General features: G+C 27.8%; 4 protein-coding genes across 8 annotated transcripts; 3 read left to right on the top strand and 1 right to left on the bottom strand.

Annotated features, from left to right (window-relative positions):
* Nucleotides 1–1,099: 1,099 nt before the first annotated feature.
* Trpm (transient receptor potential cation channel, subfamily M) lies at nucleotides 1,100–11,250 on the bottom strand. Of its 5 annotated transcripts, none has more exons than XM_035086489.1 (19): nucleotides 10,641–11,250; nucleotides 9,643–9,843; nucleotides 9,312–9,425; nucleotides 8,860–8,942; nucleotides 8,302–8,358; nucleotides 7,742–7,928; nucleotides 7,361–7,574; nucleotides 7,007–7,166; nucleotides 6,749–6,885; nucleotides 6,488–6,644; nucleotides 6,267–6,426; nucleotides 5,342–6,188; nucleotides 5,049–5,260; nucleotides 4,767–4,934; nucleotides 4,518–4,577; nucleotides 3,677–3,886; nucleotides 3,252–3,600; nucleotides 3,026–3,171; nucleotides 1,100–2,954 (listed from the first exon to the last, which is right to left on the bottom strand). In XM_035086489.1, the coding sequence occupies exons 3-19, from the start codon at nucleotides 9,372–9,374 to the stop codon at nucleotides 1,221–1,223; spliced, it is 4,944 nt and encodes a 1,647-aa protein (XP_034942380.1). In that variant the 5' UTR covers nucleotides 9,375–9,425; nucleotides 9,643–9,843; nucleotides 10,641–11,250; the 3' UTR covers nucleotides 1,100–1,220. The 5 variants fall into 5 exon arrangements, with proteins under 5 accessions (XP_034942380.1, XP_034942381.1, XP_034942382.1 ...); XM_035086488.1 differs by having other exon boundaries at nucleotides 1,221–2,954; nucleotides 10,988–11,250; XM_035086490.1 differs by lacking the exon at nucleotides 8,302–8,358.
* Nucleotides 11,251–12,154: 904 nt separating this feature from the next.
* LOC118068820 (protein lethal(2)essential for life-like) lies at nucleotides 12,155–13,080 on the top strand. Its single transcript, XM_035086521.1, has one exon. It carries the CDS (start codon nucleotides 12,278–12,280, stop codon nucleotides 12,785–12,787), a length of 510 nt encoding a protein of 169 aa, XP_034942412.1. The 5' UTR covers nucleotides 12,155–12,277; the 3' UTR covers nucleotides 12,788–13,080.
* Nucleotides 13,081–13,417: 337 nt separating this feature from the next.
* LOC118068819 (endocuticle structural glycoprotein SgAbd-2-like) lies at nucleotides 13,418–14,375 on the top strand. Its single transcript, XM_035086520.1, has 2 exons — nucleotides 13,418–13,559; nucleotides 13,768–14,375. The coding sequence occupies exons 1-2, from the start codon at nucleotides 13,542–13,544 to the stop codon at nucleotides 14,314–14,316; spliced, it is 567 nt and encodes a 188-aa protein (XP_034942411.1). The 5' UTR covers nucleotides 13,418–13,541; the 3' UTR covers nucleotides 14,317–14,375.
* Nucleotides 14,376–14,589: 214 nt separating this feature from the next.
* LOC118068810 (golgin-84) lies at nucleotides 14,590–17,010 on the top strand. Its single transcript, XM_035086500.1, has 5 exons — nucleotides 14,590–14,945; nucleotides 15,018–16,158; nucleotides 16,242–16,481; nucleotides 16,550–16,774; nucleotides 16,840–17,010. The coding sequence occupies exons 1-5, from the start codon at nucleotides 14,797–14,799 to the stop codon at nucleotides 16,897–16,899; spliced, it is 1,815 nt and encodes a 604-aa protein (XP_034942391.1). The 5' UTR covers nucleotides 14,590–14,796; the 3' UTR covers nucleotides 16,900–17,010.
* Nucleotides 17,011–17,449: the final 439 nt, after the last annotated feature.

Raw genomic sequence — 17,449 nt, 5'->3', positions numbered from 1 at the left:
TCTCAATGTGTACTTTTAGTTTAAGATTACTTCTAATTATGAAAGTTTCAATTGCAGTTTATTCGTTGTCATTGTATTTCATTATTCAGATTTAAGAATTATATGAAATTATTCAAAACTGATGTTAATTAACTATGAAAACTTGAAGTAAACGTAGGATCATAAGGTTATTATTATTGATATTAATTCAGAATAAATTTATTTATGCAATTACTTTATTTGAGCGAGATTAGCAACTAAAATGATACCATAAAATGCAATTAATTACACAAAATATGATTGCTTCAATCAAATAAATTGTAAATGTTTCATTTTATACTTGACTAAAATTGATTTAATTGATAGTCAAATCGATATTATTTATAGTAGTATGTTGAGCAATCGATCAAACATTGATATCATCAAGTCGAAGAGCAAATAATATGCTCAAAAACTTACAATTAATTATCATTTAGTGCGTACAATTCATTCACTAATCAAATAAATTCAATATTATATAGACTAGAGTGAAATAATTATTTATAAAAATCTAATTGATTTAATCAATAAACGATCTAATGATCGTAATAATTAATATATTGTGGACGATATTGTTTCGTTAAAATTGTAATTGTATGTTCGTTATATCAATTCAGACATATAATTGATGTAATATTTTAAAATCAATTTTTCAATAAATATGTACAAATTTCAATTGGTATCTAGATAGCAGTATATATTCTTGTAAAAATATATATTTATATATTTCGTTTGAATTTAAGGCAAAAAATACCTAACGAGTATTTGAAAAGTAATTAAAATAAATATATTCATATCTTAATAGAATGATCAAGTTGCTGAAATATTAATTCAAATGAATTTTTCGATGCTTATAATTAATTATTTAAAAGTACACATTATTTTGATGGTATCAACATAGTAAAAGATTATGAACAAGTGTTGAATACTCACATATAAACTTGAGAGTAAATAGTTGCTGTTTCAATTAAAAGAATATTTTTCTAAACATTATTATAATAAATATACGCAAAAATATGTTATAAAATTTTGTACATATAAATCAATAAAAAATACGTAGCAATAAAATTATATATAGTATTAAAATAATAAAAATACTCGCTCAAAAAATAAATAATTATAATTACAACTTACTTTGGTATTGGAAATAATGATATAAATGAATTATTTTCCAGACATTTTCATCAATAATTGAAATTGAATTAACACATTGTCTCGGAAGCTGGAGCCGGCCCATTCGTCATATTTTTATCATTATTATCAGAAATATTTGAATCTCGCATAGCTGATGGCCTTGATAATGTTTGTTCAATTTCTCTAGTAACGCTTATAGTAGGTGGAGGTCTTCGAGTATCTTCATCAATAGCCGATGATCGTCGTAGAATTCGATGTTCATTAGTTAAGTAAAGTTTAGTCTTAGGAGCATCTTCATTTTCAGAATCTTCATCACTACTTTCCATATATCGTCGATGAATAAGATCTTCCATTTGTTGATAATCACATTCTTCCGCATCACGTAAATGCTCATTTTCAATTTGCAAGGCCATTTCAGGATTCATTTCTGAAAAATTTTTGGATCTATTTGGAGGTGGAGAAACTGGAGGAGTTCGAGGAGGACTTAAAAGTCCACAATAACTTTCTAATTCATCAGTAATGCTTGTGTATTCAGCTCTCATAGCTAATAAAAGTGATCGTTGATTAGAACCAGTAGAATTTGGATGAATCATAGCTACTTTGGGTTCTGCCCATTTAACTCCTCGTTGTCCAGAAGATGCTAAAAGTACGGCATCTTCAGACTCTGAACGAGTTCGGCTACTTTGTCGCGTTGGACGTTCAGACGAATCCTGTCGCATTTCTGACATAGGTATGTCACTACTTGTATCTCTTTCAACTTCGGGTTTTGGTTTTAAAACTCCAGGTTCAGGTTCAGGGATGTCTTTACTTTCACCACTCTCTTCTTGACTAGTTGTCACATTTTTTTTCTCATCTGGTCCAGTTGTTGGAATATCTCCACTAGATGAAGATTCATTTCTACTAAGGTTCTCTCGTGATGTTTCCGATTGTTTTAAAGTATCATCATCTACAAATGGACTATGAAGTACAGTTGCATCTGTTAAAGATCGTATTAATTTTTTTTGACGTAATAAATTTGGTATGTGTGTATGAGACTCAGCATCGGATACTACTTCGGATCTTTCTGATACCCTTCTTGATCGTACTTCAAGATCTAAATTAGAAAAATTTTCTCCAGGCATATGGGTTGCCATAAATCGATGGATTACACCTAAATGTGCTAATGTTTGTTCATTTAACTCTTCTAATTTACGAATACGAAATTCTACAGATTGTAAAGATGCATGTTGATTATGTTCTTTTTTATCAATATCCTCTATCTTTTGGTACATATTTTCCACTCTTTCTGTTGTTAGTTTTACACGCTCTTCAGTTGACATTTGTAACTTTAATTCTTGCTCTCTAAAATATCCCTCAACACAATCTTCTTCAAAATCATACAGGCGTTCCATATCATCAGCTTCGAGAAAAAGCTTTAAACCATTATCGTATGTTTCTACTGAACGCATTTCATGTTGAGTTATGTATCTCATTATGTACTTTACTAATAAATATATATGATTTATGACAATTAATGGTGGAGGTAAAACAGGTTTTTGTTCATACTCCATAACAACCGTAAACCTTTGAAACATCCAAACTTGATGTGCTACTGCATTTACTTCAATAAAGATATTATTAAATACAGCAATTAGAAGATTAATGAGCAAAATATTAGCTACTAACAAATACATTGACATCACTGCTGGAGTTATCCATCGACCTGGTAAACATGGAATCATTCCAGGTTCATCTCCACAATCTGGATCAATATTATCAGCATACACTTCACCGTAAAGCATAAAATATGGTTCCATGAATATCTAAAAAAAAATATTCTTTATTGTTTCAAATTGAACTTGGAATTGAATTTATAAAAATAAGATTTTCTTACATCTCGAAGGATACGCCATTTTGGTTTGGCGTTTGGATTTAAAATAGCTTGTCGTGCTACTCCAAAACTCATCAGCACCACCAGTAAAAGAACAACAAAGTAGATCATATTCTTTACCATTTTTCCCATCATCGTGACTAAAGGACCTATAGATACACAACAATAAATAATAATACTCATTGTAATTTGAATATAATTGTTTATAAAATTCAAATGAATAAATTACCAAAATATTTATTAACTCCCAGTATATTCAAAATTCGAAGATACCAATAAATACTATCAACGCAATAGATCACTCGACCAACATCCAGGGTCGATTGACGTAATCTAAGTATTAGTCCAATATGGAAAAAAATAATTGCAGCGGCATCACATGGATTCCACATATTCCAAGACCATACACTAAATTTATGTGCTAATGTTGCTGGTTCAGATGTGACAATTTCTCGTACTTTTTCACATCCTAAAGTACATATGTATGCAATTGCATAAATTTCGGGCCAAGTAGGACGATCTCCCATTCGAATGAGAATTGAGTATGAAAAAAAAATTAAAAATAGGATATACGCTATCTAAAAAATAAATACAAATTTATTAATCAATTTATCAATGAAATAAGTAAATTATTAATAATAAAAAAAAACTCACAGCATTTGCCCAGAATTTAGTTATCGGTGCTGTATAAAATTCCCACAATTTTTTCTTAAAACGTAAAGGTCTACTTGTTTTGTTATCATAATATTCTGGTAAAATTTCGTAAGGTCGATGAAAATTATCATCATTGTCTGCAAGTACTTTGCCATTTTCTTGAACAATTGTTTCTTTGGCTGTAGTTGTATTTTCATTACTTATTAAAGCCTGGAGAAAAGCAGGATAATAATGGTGTGAAAAGTAACAAGACAAATAACATTTGTTAAATTTAGAGTAGGGCAAGTATTTTTTACAATGACTTAAAAACAAATAGATTGTAAACAGTTATTTTTGATATAAGAAATTATCATTAAATAATTTTCTAATATATTATGATAGATATTATGTAATAATATGTGTATACATAAACGGGTAATAAATGAATGAAAGCATTTTGTCGATTCAATTAATATTCGACTATTAATTCAGCAATAATAAAAATAATCTGATGTGATAAATTGAGAATCAATAGAATGATAAAAATGGAAATTGTGTAAAAATTGCATAACAATATACAGAATTTGAGATAAAAAAGAATTAAAGCGAAGACGTGTTTCTTATAGTTTGCATTTATCGGTTGGAAAAATGGAGATTGAAAGAAAAATATATTTAACAATACTAATAAGAGTAATAATGTATATTACATAATTATTTATGTGGTCGCAAACAAAAACGGTGATCAAAGTATTCATGTAGAGTAACAAATAACGATAATAAATAAATATACATAAATAAAGCTGGAAATAGTGCATACATATAGGGTCTTTGCATTTGAAAACCTAGCCCATTTAAAGTATACCTTAATGCCTTGCAGGCTTCCGGGTTTGTTGGAAATACTGATACTCCTGCGTGGACGTTTCTAAAAAAATAATCGATATGCGTAGCTAAAACTAATTATGACCGCTAATACTATCTCATTCATTAAGAATTCTACATGTTTGTTGTTAACTGTTATAACATGATTTGTTTTATATGATCTATTGTACTATGGGATTTTAAATAGGCGAAATTGCAGCAATAATTGTTAAATTGTTTTTTTTATTATTACCTCAACATCTGGACCAGTAGGTGCACCTTGTTCTGGCTCGCTCTCTTCATTTTCATCTTCTAGAGCTATCAAGTGTTCTTCTTGAGTTTGAGGCATTAGCTGTAGCTCTTCACGGGTTTTGAATTCTAATCGTATTATGTATAGAGGACATACTAAACCAAGAATTACCTATTAAAAAAATTATTATAATATTTACACATACCTATAATGTTTACATATTTACAAAAAATCTTTAAAAGAATAAATGCTTCACTTCATTTAAGTGAAATTTTATTTTGATACCTTTAAATTGGTATTTTTTCGAGTTCGAAGGCCACCCATCCACAAGTCAGCTAATATTATTTGACTACAGGGATGTGCAAGTAATGGTCGATGATTAGCTGTCACTGCAAGAGAAAGGCAAGTTTGACCTGACCAATTTTGAAGTTCAGAAGTTAATAATTGTTGAGTTTGATCGTCATCCTGACGATAGCAGTAGTCCAAAAGTTCTAAAGCTGATTAATTACATATACATTGAAAACATTATTTATTATTATTATAACAAAATGAGAATTTTTACTAATGATTATACTTACCAATATTTTCGAATTCTTTTCCATAACCACGAAGTTCATCATAAACTTCTGTTTCAAGATCATCTTCAGCAGCTTCATGTGCCATAGCTTTATAAAGCTTCAAAGCTACCAGAGCTTTTGCTAACGCTTCTTCACCATGCTGCCACATAAGAAGTGCCATTTGTTGTCGTTTTGTAAGCACAGCCCATATAAGTAATTCATTAAAAGGATAATCAAAAAGTGGAGTATCTCGATCGGCAGGTAGAGTTTCGGCTAATAAACTCATTGTTAAACCATGTGATTTTTCACCTAATCCTGAATAATATCGAGGAACTCCAATGGCAGTACTGTTACGATGAGTTGATGGATGACCAGAACGTTTCATTACTTTAACATAAATCATTCGAAACTTTCTGCGAGTGTATTGAGATCGATAAGCGCCGCCCATTAACTTGTTAATGACTAAACCAATGTCATGAAGAGTATACATATACCCTTGTGGAATATGTGGCCTTACGTCTCGAAGAATATACCCAAGAGTATTTGATGGCCCGTCTTTTGTATTGTAAAGCTCTTCAAGACGTGGTATAGATAAAAATTTTCTCATTGATACACCATTTTCAAGCAATAGCTTGACAAAATCAATCCTGTCATGTTGTAAAGCTTGCATCATTGCTTGATCTAAAGCACCTGGTGGCCATTTTTGACCATAAACAAATATTTCACTTCGAGCAATGTCAACTCGATTCCATATTAAAGCCAATGATAATTGTTCTGTTGGAGATAATTGTTGAGATTTAAATAATGCTGTTAAAATAGTTTGATCTAGTTCTTGAGGAAGATCTTGTGTTATCCTAAATACAGTTATCTGAAACAAAATGAATAATGAATACGAATACATAAACGTCATTAATTTATCTTCATATTTTCATTCGTATAAACTTACTAAATGTTTTTTACGAGTACATTGAAGTAATTCTGAATATAATTGAACAGCTTGCTCAGGTGAAACTTTAAAGGTATGTTTAATTGTTTCTAACAAATGCTCTTTCATACTTTCCAAGTGACTATCACTACCACTTTCTGAATCATATTCAACAGCATACCTATTGAAAATTTTTCCAATAATTCAATGATATAAAACAATAAGAGAAATAAAATACGAACTTATGCATGAAAGCAATAAGATCAGCTGCACGACCCGATCCATCACACACTACCACTGGAACCGGTGGATTATCAGTTACATATTCGAGTACTGATCGGATAGTATTGGTTCCACCCTCAATCACTAATGCTACTACTGGAATACTGCTGTGAGTATCTATAAGAAATATAATAATAATTCGTTTTATTCGAATTCTAAAAGAAGAATCTTTTTAAAAGTTTATTCTTGAATCATTAAAAAAACTATTCTAAGCTACTTACATGGTTGCAGTTTTAAATTTGATATATATTTTTCAAGTTTTCGGCGCAAAACTATTTCAGCTCCATAACGACCTCCCGTGCCGTTATCAACGAGTAAAAAATAAGCATGACGATTATTCAATACTGCATATTTTGACCTATTTAACATAGAAATAATTAGTTTGATTTTTGATGCAAATAACTTAATTTTTTTAGGAGTATACTCCAGGTTTTAATAATTGTAAGATTTTGATAACACAAACGATTATAGATCATTACCATGGCGAAGAAATTGAATCGTAAGAAATTTCCTTTCCACGTCCTATTAATTCATGACTTTTCTCTAGTATTCCCCACGGTGCAATTCCTATGCTAACAACGCGACCTTGCCTTTGTGACCGCTCCAATAATAGAGCATCCCCAACTTGTCGTGTTACACCTGTCACAGTATTTAATATATGCCCATAATTATTAGTAGATACTCTATATATGTATGTATTTTATAGTCTGAATACATGAGATCATTAAAATAGTAAAATATTATTCATGTATCAAATATTATTCTTATAAATTAGCAGAATAATATTTAAACTACTTAAGAACTATAATAAAATAAAAATGTTTATAATATACCAGTATTAGTTCCCCCTGTAAATATCCATGCTCCAGTTGTCTTAGCAGCCTTTAAGAGTCCTTTACGTAAAACCTTTTTTAAAGCTGGTTGAAGCTCAAAATTAGATCGTCCACCATGAACTGTTATTAGAAGTCTAGGCAAACCTAAATTCCATTCCCGGCGTAAAAGTTGAACTATCGGTTCTGGTCGAGTATCATGGGCCAATCTAATATACTGAAAATTAGAATTTCACTTTTTATTTTATATATTTTTAGCTATAAAATTAATTTTATTTAAAAATAAACATAAATCACCACTATTGGTGTCACATTTTATCAATATAAAGTAAAAAAGAAAATGTATCATAAAAAGTATTGAAGTTTTATATATTATTTTTATACTTGAGCTTTCATAGGATGTGGACCACCTTGGAATTCTAATGTACCATATGCATCAGTAGGTAAAGGACGTGTATTTTTTCCAGGTGTCCATTGGTCCCGTTCAATTTCTGCTGCATTTCCGGTCACATAATTTTGCACATCCGCTCCGGTACCGCAATGATGTGTATACGAATGCCCACAACAACATCTGAAATAATGAACAATTAAATTGTAATTACGTATTTGAAATAATTAAATATCAAATTTATATTGAATTAGTACTTTGTTTAGTTTATTTTATATAATAGATTCGGTTTCAACAGATAATATTATAATTACTATTCCAGGTATTTAATGTTGGTGAATGAATAAAGCTTTCAAAGCATCTGAAGAATGAAATACAATTAAATGATTAGAATGTTATTATGGTTTAGGAGTTTTAAACAATTAAAATGAATTAAAACAAGTAAAGGGATGACCTATTGTATCCATTACAAACAGATTTCATTAAAATATAAATATTTGTTATTTTGATGATAATTTTGTCTATGGTTCCCATTCATACACGTATCAAATCTCACCTGGAAGAAGTTATTACGTCGTATTCAGCGCGTTTATCTCCCTGTACTTCTTCGAACCTATAAAATGAATTTTAAAGAAAAATAAATGAAAAAAAAGTAAATAAATAAATAAATGAACCTTTCAAATTAATTGTATAAAAATAATGTATAGAAGATAAATAATTTTACTAGTAATAAAGACAACATAATACAAAAAATTATTATTATATAACAAAATAAAAGTTAAAACTTTTTTTTTAAATAAAGATATAGTTTTAAATAATAAATTTAACATGAAAAATTAAAAAAAAGTATAAAATATAATGAACCTTCAATATTCATATATAACTAATATTTATTTATTTATTCAAACAATTTGATGAAAATGTTTTTATTAGTATATTTAAGAAAATATTAACAACTTTTTTTTATTAAAGTTTTTAATGTTTCTGTATAGTTATGAACATAAATATGTTATGTGAATATGAAAATGATCAATGAAACATTAAACATTATCATGAAATTCTATTCTGCTGCGAAATCCATGTGGATAAGATTAAAACTCAATAATAACATTACCTGTGTTCATCTTTTGCGCTAGGTATAAATTTCATACATTCTCGCTTCTGAAATGTTCCTTCAATCCAGCTTCGTTCTTGAGACTAAAACAATTTAGAAAAACAAATATCAATAAAACTGTTAACGTCAGAAATTCCAAAATATTAATTAAGTTTTCACTTTAAACGATGAATTAATAATCAATTACAAACATTTAATTCAAATGTATTTTCAATTTTTGTTACAGGTCAGGAAATTATAAATTCATATTAGAATATTTTAATGTTGTTAAATTATAAATAAATTATTATTCTATAGCCTGTATATGTTATGAATAATTAATAAGCTATAAATTAAATAATGAATTAATAATAATATTAGAGAAATGATAATAATAATAATAAAAAGGTACTAGTGATGTTTAATGAGCTAATTAAAGTTGAAAAATTCAAATAAAAAAAAGAGAATGATACCTTTATTTTTTTTCTTTTTGTTTTTGGAGTGTTAGCTCCACAAATTACACTTCCAATGGCCATGATGGTGTATGGTTTTTTTTTTATTTACTTTATTAAGAAATTTTTAAAAAACTAAAAGAAACAAATAAAATTAACTAAAAATAATGTACAATCGTGCAAAAATTGTATATTCATAAAAATAAATAGCATTGTTATTACACATTGCCAATGTAAAATAAAAAATATACATTTTAAAATACATCTTTGTGCATATGACTATGCATGAAGTCTTAAAATAAATTACTTTATTTATAGAATTCTAAGATGACAGAACAAGTAGTTTACTTACCACTCTGATAATTTTTGGCTTTTCAGTCATTCCTAATTTCTCAGGATACTCCAAATACAATAATTATTGGCTTTTTTAAAATATATAATAATAAGAATTACAATAGTAAAAATACGAAAAATAATTTCTCTAGAAAGCAAATTATCAATCACAGACTAAAAAAGTCCCCCTTCCAAATATATGGCGTAGTACAAGAGTTTGCTGTAAAATAAAAGAATATATCTATTTATTAATGAAATTAATAATATTGCAATGAATATTTCAACAGAGATCATTGTGTTAATGTGTTTGCTAATTTTTATATATATTGTTGTACTGAAATAATGATTGATCTTATTAGTTGTTCTATAAAAGTAATTGTTATTAAAATCCACATAACCTTTCAATATAATTATGTTGATAAATAAATAATTAAGAAAATTTCCATGAAATTTACTTAATTAGAATACTAGAATAATATTCTAATGTTAGGATAAGATTTTAAGTTTATTTCATCAGAATTATATAATAAAAACAAATCATTTTGATCCTTAAGTACTTTGCTGCCAAAATAGATGATTGGATTATAATACTGTTAACATGAATGTTACATTCACTTGTTCACTTAAAACATTTATATATTTATTATCTTACTATTTTTAATTTTGAACAAAAGTAAAAAATAAGTGAAAAATGATAAAAATGATAACAATCAATTATGATCCTTTAAAAATATTTTATTTATAAAATTATTTGTATATATATATTTTTTTATAATTTAAATATAGTAATATATATTTATTCTGTGACATATAATTTTATAATATTCATTAATAAAAAAGAATTACATATGTAATAATGTACATACTCCAACTTAACCTTTTTTTTTTTGCTATACCCTATGAATATTTATTGTGTTCAATGTATCGAATGTAGACTAGTTATTAATTCATAAAAAATACCTATCACAATAAAATTTAAAAAACTAAAACAATATATATATATAATATAAAATTTACCTGAATTGATAAATATATAATTACTCTAAATAAAATGTTATGCAGCATACTCTCGTAACAGTTCAGTCTCGTGACAGCCACGACACGTTGGCCTACACGATATCTAACGCTATCTTGGTTTTTTCCAATTGCAAACGTCTTGGAAACTGAGTACCAAGACGCACTTCTCATACTCATGAGTTTATTTTATCGTTGAACAGTAATTAACACCAATCATCACCAAGCTTTGAACATTACATATAATACACAAAAACATGTGTATTAAACTTAACCTAATCTTCCTTTTAGAATATCACATTAACATTACAATCAATTTTTTACTATCCGTTTTTGCAACATAGACGTACGATTATGAATTAATCCAATTTTTATTATTTATCTTGATATCAATGCACCGATTTTTGCACATGAACACCTTTTAAGACAGACTTAACAGTAAATGTCTCACCAAGTTCTAGGCTCTCACGCCACTGACCATAAATTGGGTCAGCGTGGTTCAGTCAGTGTTGATTTGCATACTATACATATATTCTATCCTTCAGACCTAGCTTGTTACAGTTTTGAACTTTGTTAAACTATACTTTACTATTTTATTTATTTTTACTTTATATAAATAAGTTAATAATTAAATAATCATAATTTTATAAGTAGTTATATTGGATGAGTTAGCGTTATATTATATATTCCACATCGTAGGATGAACAAAAAATAGAAAATACACTTTTTATAAGAAATGCAATGTTTACATGATAAAATGTTGATATAAGTATAGAAATTATCGCATTAAAAATGGTTAAAAAATTCAACATTATTATATTAGCCTTGTTGACTCCAAAATAAGTCATATCTTAATTTGTTGACAGTTATTATGGATAATAGTTTGTGATGAAATAAATTAATTCTTCTTAATTGTAATACTACAGATAATACCGAAGAAAATCTATTAGTCATTATAAATTAATTCAAGAATTTGGCTAATGGTCAATTGATCAGTTAATTGGCGTTGCTATTTAATGATTAATTATCAATTATAAATGGCAAAATTATCCATACGTATTGTTTTAGAAATTTTATTTTTATCGAATGAATCAACTTATTATTCGTGTAGTGGCATAACATTATGATTCGGTTTAATTTCGTTGTTATCTAATTAAAGACTGAAAGACTCATGTTTAGCTATGCATATGTAGATTCTAAAAATCAAGGTGAAAATTAATAAATTTAAATTTCCTAGTTCAGTTTCATTGAATATTAAAAAAAAAAACCGAAACTTGAAAAAATATTCATTGATTGACTTGCAAATGATGAATTTACCTAACAGTTAATGCGACGAAGTATATTGTTAATAACAAAATACTACATTATTTGAATGAAAATGCGCATTTATAGATGGGACAAAAATAAGCGGATAATATGTTTGACCAGATCTGTCGTCAATTAATGACGTATAGCTACGCCCTTCCGACTTGCCGAATCCACTTAAATCGAGTTGGCGATAAATACATATATATAGACCTACGGAAGCTTGATCAGTTGTCAGTTTACAAACAACATTCAAAGTAATAAGATCTTTAGAGTGTTAAGATAAACATTAGTCAAATTTATTAAGTGAATTATTTTTTGAGCAATAAGTCAAAATGGCACTAGTACCATCAAACTACTGGCGTGACTGGTGGGATGATTTTGAAAGGCCACATCGTCTTTTGGATCGATATTTTGGAGTTGACCTTCACAGAGAGGATATCATCCAAACAGTTTCTTCACCATCCTATCGGGATTATTTTCGACCATGGCGAAGATTACTAGATCAAACAAAATCTGATCTTGGAGTAATTGAATCAAACTCTGACAAGTTTCGAATTGAAGTTGATGTTCATTACTTCTCACCTAGTGAAATTCTTGTGAAAACAGTTGGAAATTCAGTTATCATCCAGGCAGAACATGAAGACAAGAGGGACAGAAATAATTATACATCTCGTAAATTTATGAGACGATATGACTTACCAAAAGGTGTTGATGTCACTCGAGTAATGTCAACTCTCTCAACAGATGGAATATTGACTGTTACTGCACCCAAGATACCTATTCCTCCACCAGGAGAACGAATTATTCCTGTTAATCGTTCGTACTTTCCGGCTCTGAAATAATTCAATTAATGTCAAATGAAAACGATAGACGAAACGATCGAAAGATGTTACTTATCACACTTCGATATTTTTTCTTATCAATTTATATTCACTAACTGAATAAATAAATCAATCAATGTCTACTAAATGTAGATCGTTTTTTAATGATGTATGTAATAATGTTATTGGTTAATTGAATTATATTTTATTAATATTTATTTAGTGTATTAATAATTAAAAGTTACTTACTGAAAAACTTCACTGTTGTTGAAAAGAAAACTCTCGTTCATTAATAAAAAATGTTTTATTTTTTATGATAAATCATGGTTTTGATGTTATTGATATTTTCAATCCTATTCACTTGAACCATCGTTTTTCCTGAAATCATTTTCATATATTAATGTAATATCATTGCCAATTAGTTTATTTTTAACAAATTAATCATCAAATGTTAACTTAAGTAAGTTAACAAATTTGTCACTAAAACTATCATATCATCTTTTCTAGCTGATATTTCCCGTTTTATAAATATGATGCAATATTTGATGAGGGCTATTTCTACATATAAATTTATAGTTTAAATTTTTTTGAGTAGTCGATAATTTATTCATTCAGTTTATAACTAAAAAAAATGTCAGCTACATTAAAAAACTGGTCTATAGGTTAAATGATCGTTAAGTTGTGAAAATTTTTGGGTATAAAAGAAGCTAAAATTTCTACATGGTATCAGTTGCAGATTCAAGCTGACTTAATAACATTTTTAACATCTAGAAATATGTCGAAACAAGTTATCGTAAGTATGGTCAATTTTATTAACTGCTTCAATTGAATAAAAAAATATACATCATTAAACTCAATAAGAGCTTTCCGGAAATAATCGATCAAGGTCTCAAATACCCGATCGGTGTTTGAGTATGTTTTTATGCAACTGTCATTGATTCACCCACGTATTACTATAATAATGAGCTTATATAATCAAAATTAAATTGTTTTCTTTTTAGTTGTTTGCTATATGTATAGCTATTGCACAATGTGCCAAGTTACCAAGATTTGGTCCAGTACAAGTTCCTGTGTATCATGGTCATGTTACTGCATATCAAGGACAATCTTCAGTTGTCCAAGGTCATGCTCCAGTTCAACAATCACACTATGATGTTAATCAAGGTGTTACCCACAGGCCTGTTGGAATTGTACATCAAGATTCTCAAGTTAATCCTGATGGATCATATCATAATGTCTGGGAATCAGAAAATGGCATTAAAGTCCAAGAAGAAGCTTCTGTGAAGGTGCTTGCAAAAAATAAAGTTGCACATACTGTAACTGGTACAGTCTCTTATACTGATAATGATGGAACTCCATTCGTGCTTTCTTACACTGCCGATGAAAATGGATTCCATGCTTACGGTGATCATTTACCAGTTGGACCACCAGTTCCACCAGCTATTGCCAGAGCTCTTGAATATATTAAGAAACATCCATATGTTGAGAAAGAAGTTGTTGGTCATCACCATCATCATTTTGGGGTAGCTCCAACCGTCGAAGTTAATTAAACAAACGATTTGCCTACATATTGTACACTTTTATGAAAATAAAATTATCATACTCATAATTATTGTTACGTTATTCATCATTTTAACAGTAATAATCAAATTATTTTCCTTAATATTCCATTTTTCAATTTTTCCAATGTAGTTATTCACATTTAAAACTTTCTTCAGAAATGTCATTCAATTACTTGCAGTTGGTAATTGTAAATATATTTTTGGCCGATATTGAAATTGTTAGAGGGCGCTAAAGTGATATTTCGAAAACATGATCACTTGTCAAGTCATCAAAAGTGATTAAAAAAGTTTATTATTAAAATTAGAAAGAAATAAAAAATAGTTTACATGTTATTTAATTATTGTTATATCTTGAGTATAAGAAATCGTTAAATTAGATTTTTTGGATAAATTTTCAAATTTTAATTAAAAAAGTGAAATTACAATTAACCATTTACTTTCTTTATTTGTTACAATTTATTATGCACTATGGCGTGGTTATCTGATCTTGCTGGAAAAGCTGAAAATATTTTAAATAAAATTGATCAAAATACTGCTGCAGTTTTAAGTAAAGATAAAAATGACACAGGATTACATGGTCAATTGACAGCTGTTCCATGGACTTCATCTCATGATAAGTAAGTAACTATACATTAATTAAATATAATCGAAATTAATAAATAAAAATTAAAAATAACTTTTTATTACAGTTCATTATTAAGTACCAATTATAGCACCTTAAATACATCTAAAAACTCCCAACTTCAATCTCCTCAAAAGGCAAAATCTAATTTAGAACAATCGATGCATAAGGAAGAAGGATTAGTAATGCTCCTCAATACTCCTGCTACTACTCCTATAAAAAAATTTATTAACGATTCTGTGATAAATAAACCAACAATACAATCAACAACCTCTAGGGACCATTTTCATGATAAAGATGCAACATCTGAATATTCTACGCATACTAATGGATCATCTTTATTATTATCATCATCACTATCTTCATCATCATCGTCAATATCATCATCTCCATCAGCGAAACTTCAACATACATTAGTGAATGTACCAGATACTGTAAACCAATATTTTACCAGTGAAGATGATCCATTAAATACGTATTCAGAATCATCAAACTTTAAAAAAGAAATCGATGAGAAGGAAAATGAAATACTACTTATTGAAAATAACGTGGATAAATTTAGTGAAGATGAGGAAAAAGAAAAAAACCAAAAACACGAATATGAAACAAATCCACAAAATTTTGAAGTTGATCATTTATTAAATAGTAAAAAGTTAAATAATTCGAAATCTTTAAAAACATCTCATGGAAAATTAGAAGAACAAAATAAAAAACTTTATCGGCAATATACCGATAATCAAAAAGAAATAGAAAAATTGAAAGAGCAATTACGAATGCATGAAGTAGAATCAATTCAATATATCAAACAAATTACTGATCTTCAGTCAGTATTAGAAAAAACCAGGTTAGATTTACAATCAACAAGACAAGAATTAGAGCAACATAGAGCAAGAGCATTAAAAACATTACAAGAAAAAGAAAAATTGATTTCTGAATTAAAAGATAATAATTTAAATACTGGAATTGATAATTCTACAACAATCATGGAAATGAATCAACTAAAACAAGAATGTAGTATTTTACGACAAGAAAATCAACAACTTTGTGAACAGTTAAAAATAGCTCGAGAAGAATTAGTTAATGCTGATGTAAAAATGGAAGAATGTAATAGAAAAATTGTTTTAGCAAATAGAGAAGCCTATGAAATCATTTCTAATGAAAAAAAAAGAAGAGTTGAAGCTGAAGAGGATGCAAGAATACATTTAGAGGTTTTATATTAAAATAATTTAATGATACTCATTATCGTTAGTACTCATTAGTTAAAATTTTTAAATAATAATTTTTTTTAAAGGAAACCCGTAAATTAAAAGATGAATTATCATCACAACTTAATAACTGGTCAGTTAAATTACGAAAACAAGAATCTGAAATATCACGCTTGAAGTCACGTCTATCAGCTGTGTCAACACCTTCAAGTGCAGTAGAAACTAGATTGGCTACGTTGACACAAACTCTTGTAACTAAACAGAATGAACTTGCAAGTTTAACAACAGAAAAAAATGCATTAAAATTACAATTAGAAAGAGTTGAAGTAAGTATGTTAATGATATTTTATATAGTTTTATCAGAATAATGTTCAAATAAATAATTTTTTTAAAGCATGAATATCGAAGAAATTTATCAAATATGAGAAAGGGATACAACGTAAACGATACTGATGATGCCAAAGCACAAGTGCCAGAATTTTTAATGGAAACACCATTCGATACAGGTGTTACTCGAAGGGTAAAAAGAGCTTATTCAACATTAGACGCAATTAGTGTTAGAATTGGACTATTTTTACGACGTTATCCTTTGGCTAGGATATTTGTGATTATCTATATTGTAAGTAAAGTAATTGATGACATAGAATAATATTTTATAATGACAGATGTGTATTATTATTACAGGCATTTCTTCAATTGTGGGTATTGATTGTACTATTTTTTCAATCGCCAGATGTTCATTGATGTAAAAGTAAGCAAAGTCAGATATGGTGCATACATCTCAAATATTATTGTAGGTTTACTAATATAATAAGAAAAAAAGCAATAACACATCGAATGTTTGTAATGAAAATTGAAATTTATTTTACTATTATAGTTAACTTAAATCGCTTATAATAATATTGATAATAAAAATGATTATAATCACAATAGCCGTAATAATACTACTATCAAGATACTGATAATGATTATATTATTTAATATTTGTTTTTTTTATGAATGTAAAATAAATATAAATTTTTCTGTAGATCATCACATTAAAATGTATATTTTGATCATCAAATAAACAAATTGAGTTATTTTTGTATATTGATAAAATTCTTGATTATTTAAACAATTAAAATTATTGTGCAATGTATTATAGTAAATAAATTGATAAATTATTTACGTTCAATTGTTCTTCACATTTATTTACTTCATAAAAAAATAATTCTACATATGTATACATATGTGGGTGTTTTTTTTTTTTCTTTACATATCATGATATTTGATTGATTGTTAATCAAATTTCAAT

The sequence above is a fragment of the Chelonus insularis genome, unplaced genomic scaffold (genome assembly GCF_013357705.1).
Source record: "Chelonus insularis isolate UGA/USDA-ARS -01 unplaced genomic scaffold, ASM1335770v1 contig_401_pilon, whole genome shotgun sequence".
NCBI classification, from domain to species: Eukaryota; Metazoa; Arthropoda; class Insecta; order Hymenoptera; family Braconidae; genus Chelonus; species Chelonus insularis.
The sequence above is the reverse complement of the archived record's forward strand: the minus strand, read 5'-3'. Positions and strand labels throughout refer to the sequence as shown.

Coding starts and splice junctions, on each gene's coding strand:
- LOC118068820 (XM_035086521.1), top strand. CDS start 12,278: ATGGCACTAGTACCATCAAACTACTGGCGTGACTGGTGGGATGATTTT.
- Trpm (XM_035086489.1), bottom strand. CDS start 9,374: ATGGCCATTGGAAGTGTAATTTGTGGAGCTAACACTCCAAAAACAAAA. Junction 6,645..6,748: donor AAATTTAAAACTGCAACCAT/GTAAGTAGCTTA, acceptor TATTTCTTATAG/ATACTCACAGCAGTATTCCA. Junction 4,935..5,048: donor GAAAAAATACCAATTTAAAG/GTATCAAAATAA, acceptor TTTTTTTAATAG/GTAATTCTTGGTTTAGTATG.
- LOC118068810 (XM_035086500.1), top strand. CDS start 14,797: ATGGCGTGGTTATCTGATCTTGCTGGAAAAGCTGAAAATATTTTAAAT. Junction 14,946..15,017: donor TGGACTTCATCTCATGATAA/GTAAGTAACTAT, acceptor TTTTTATTACAG/TTCATTATTAAGTACCAATT. Junction 16,775..16,839: donor TATTTGTGATTATCTATATT/GTAAGTAAAGTA, acceptor TTATTATTACAG/GCATTTCTTCAATTGTGGGT.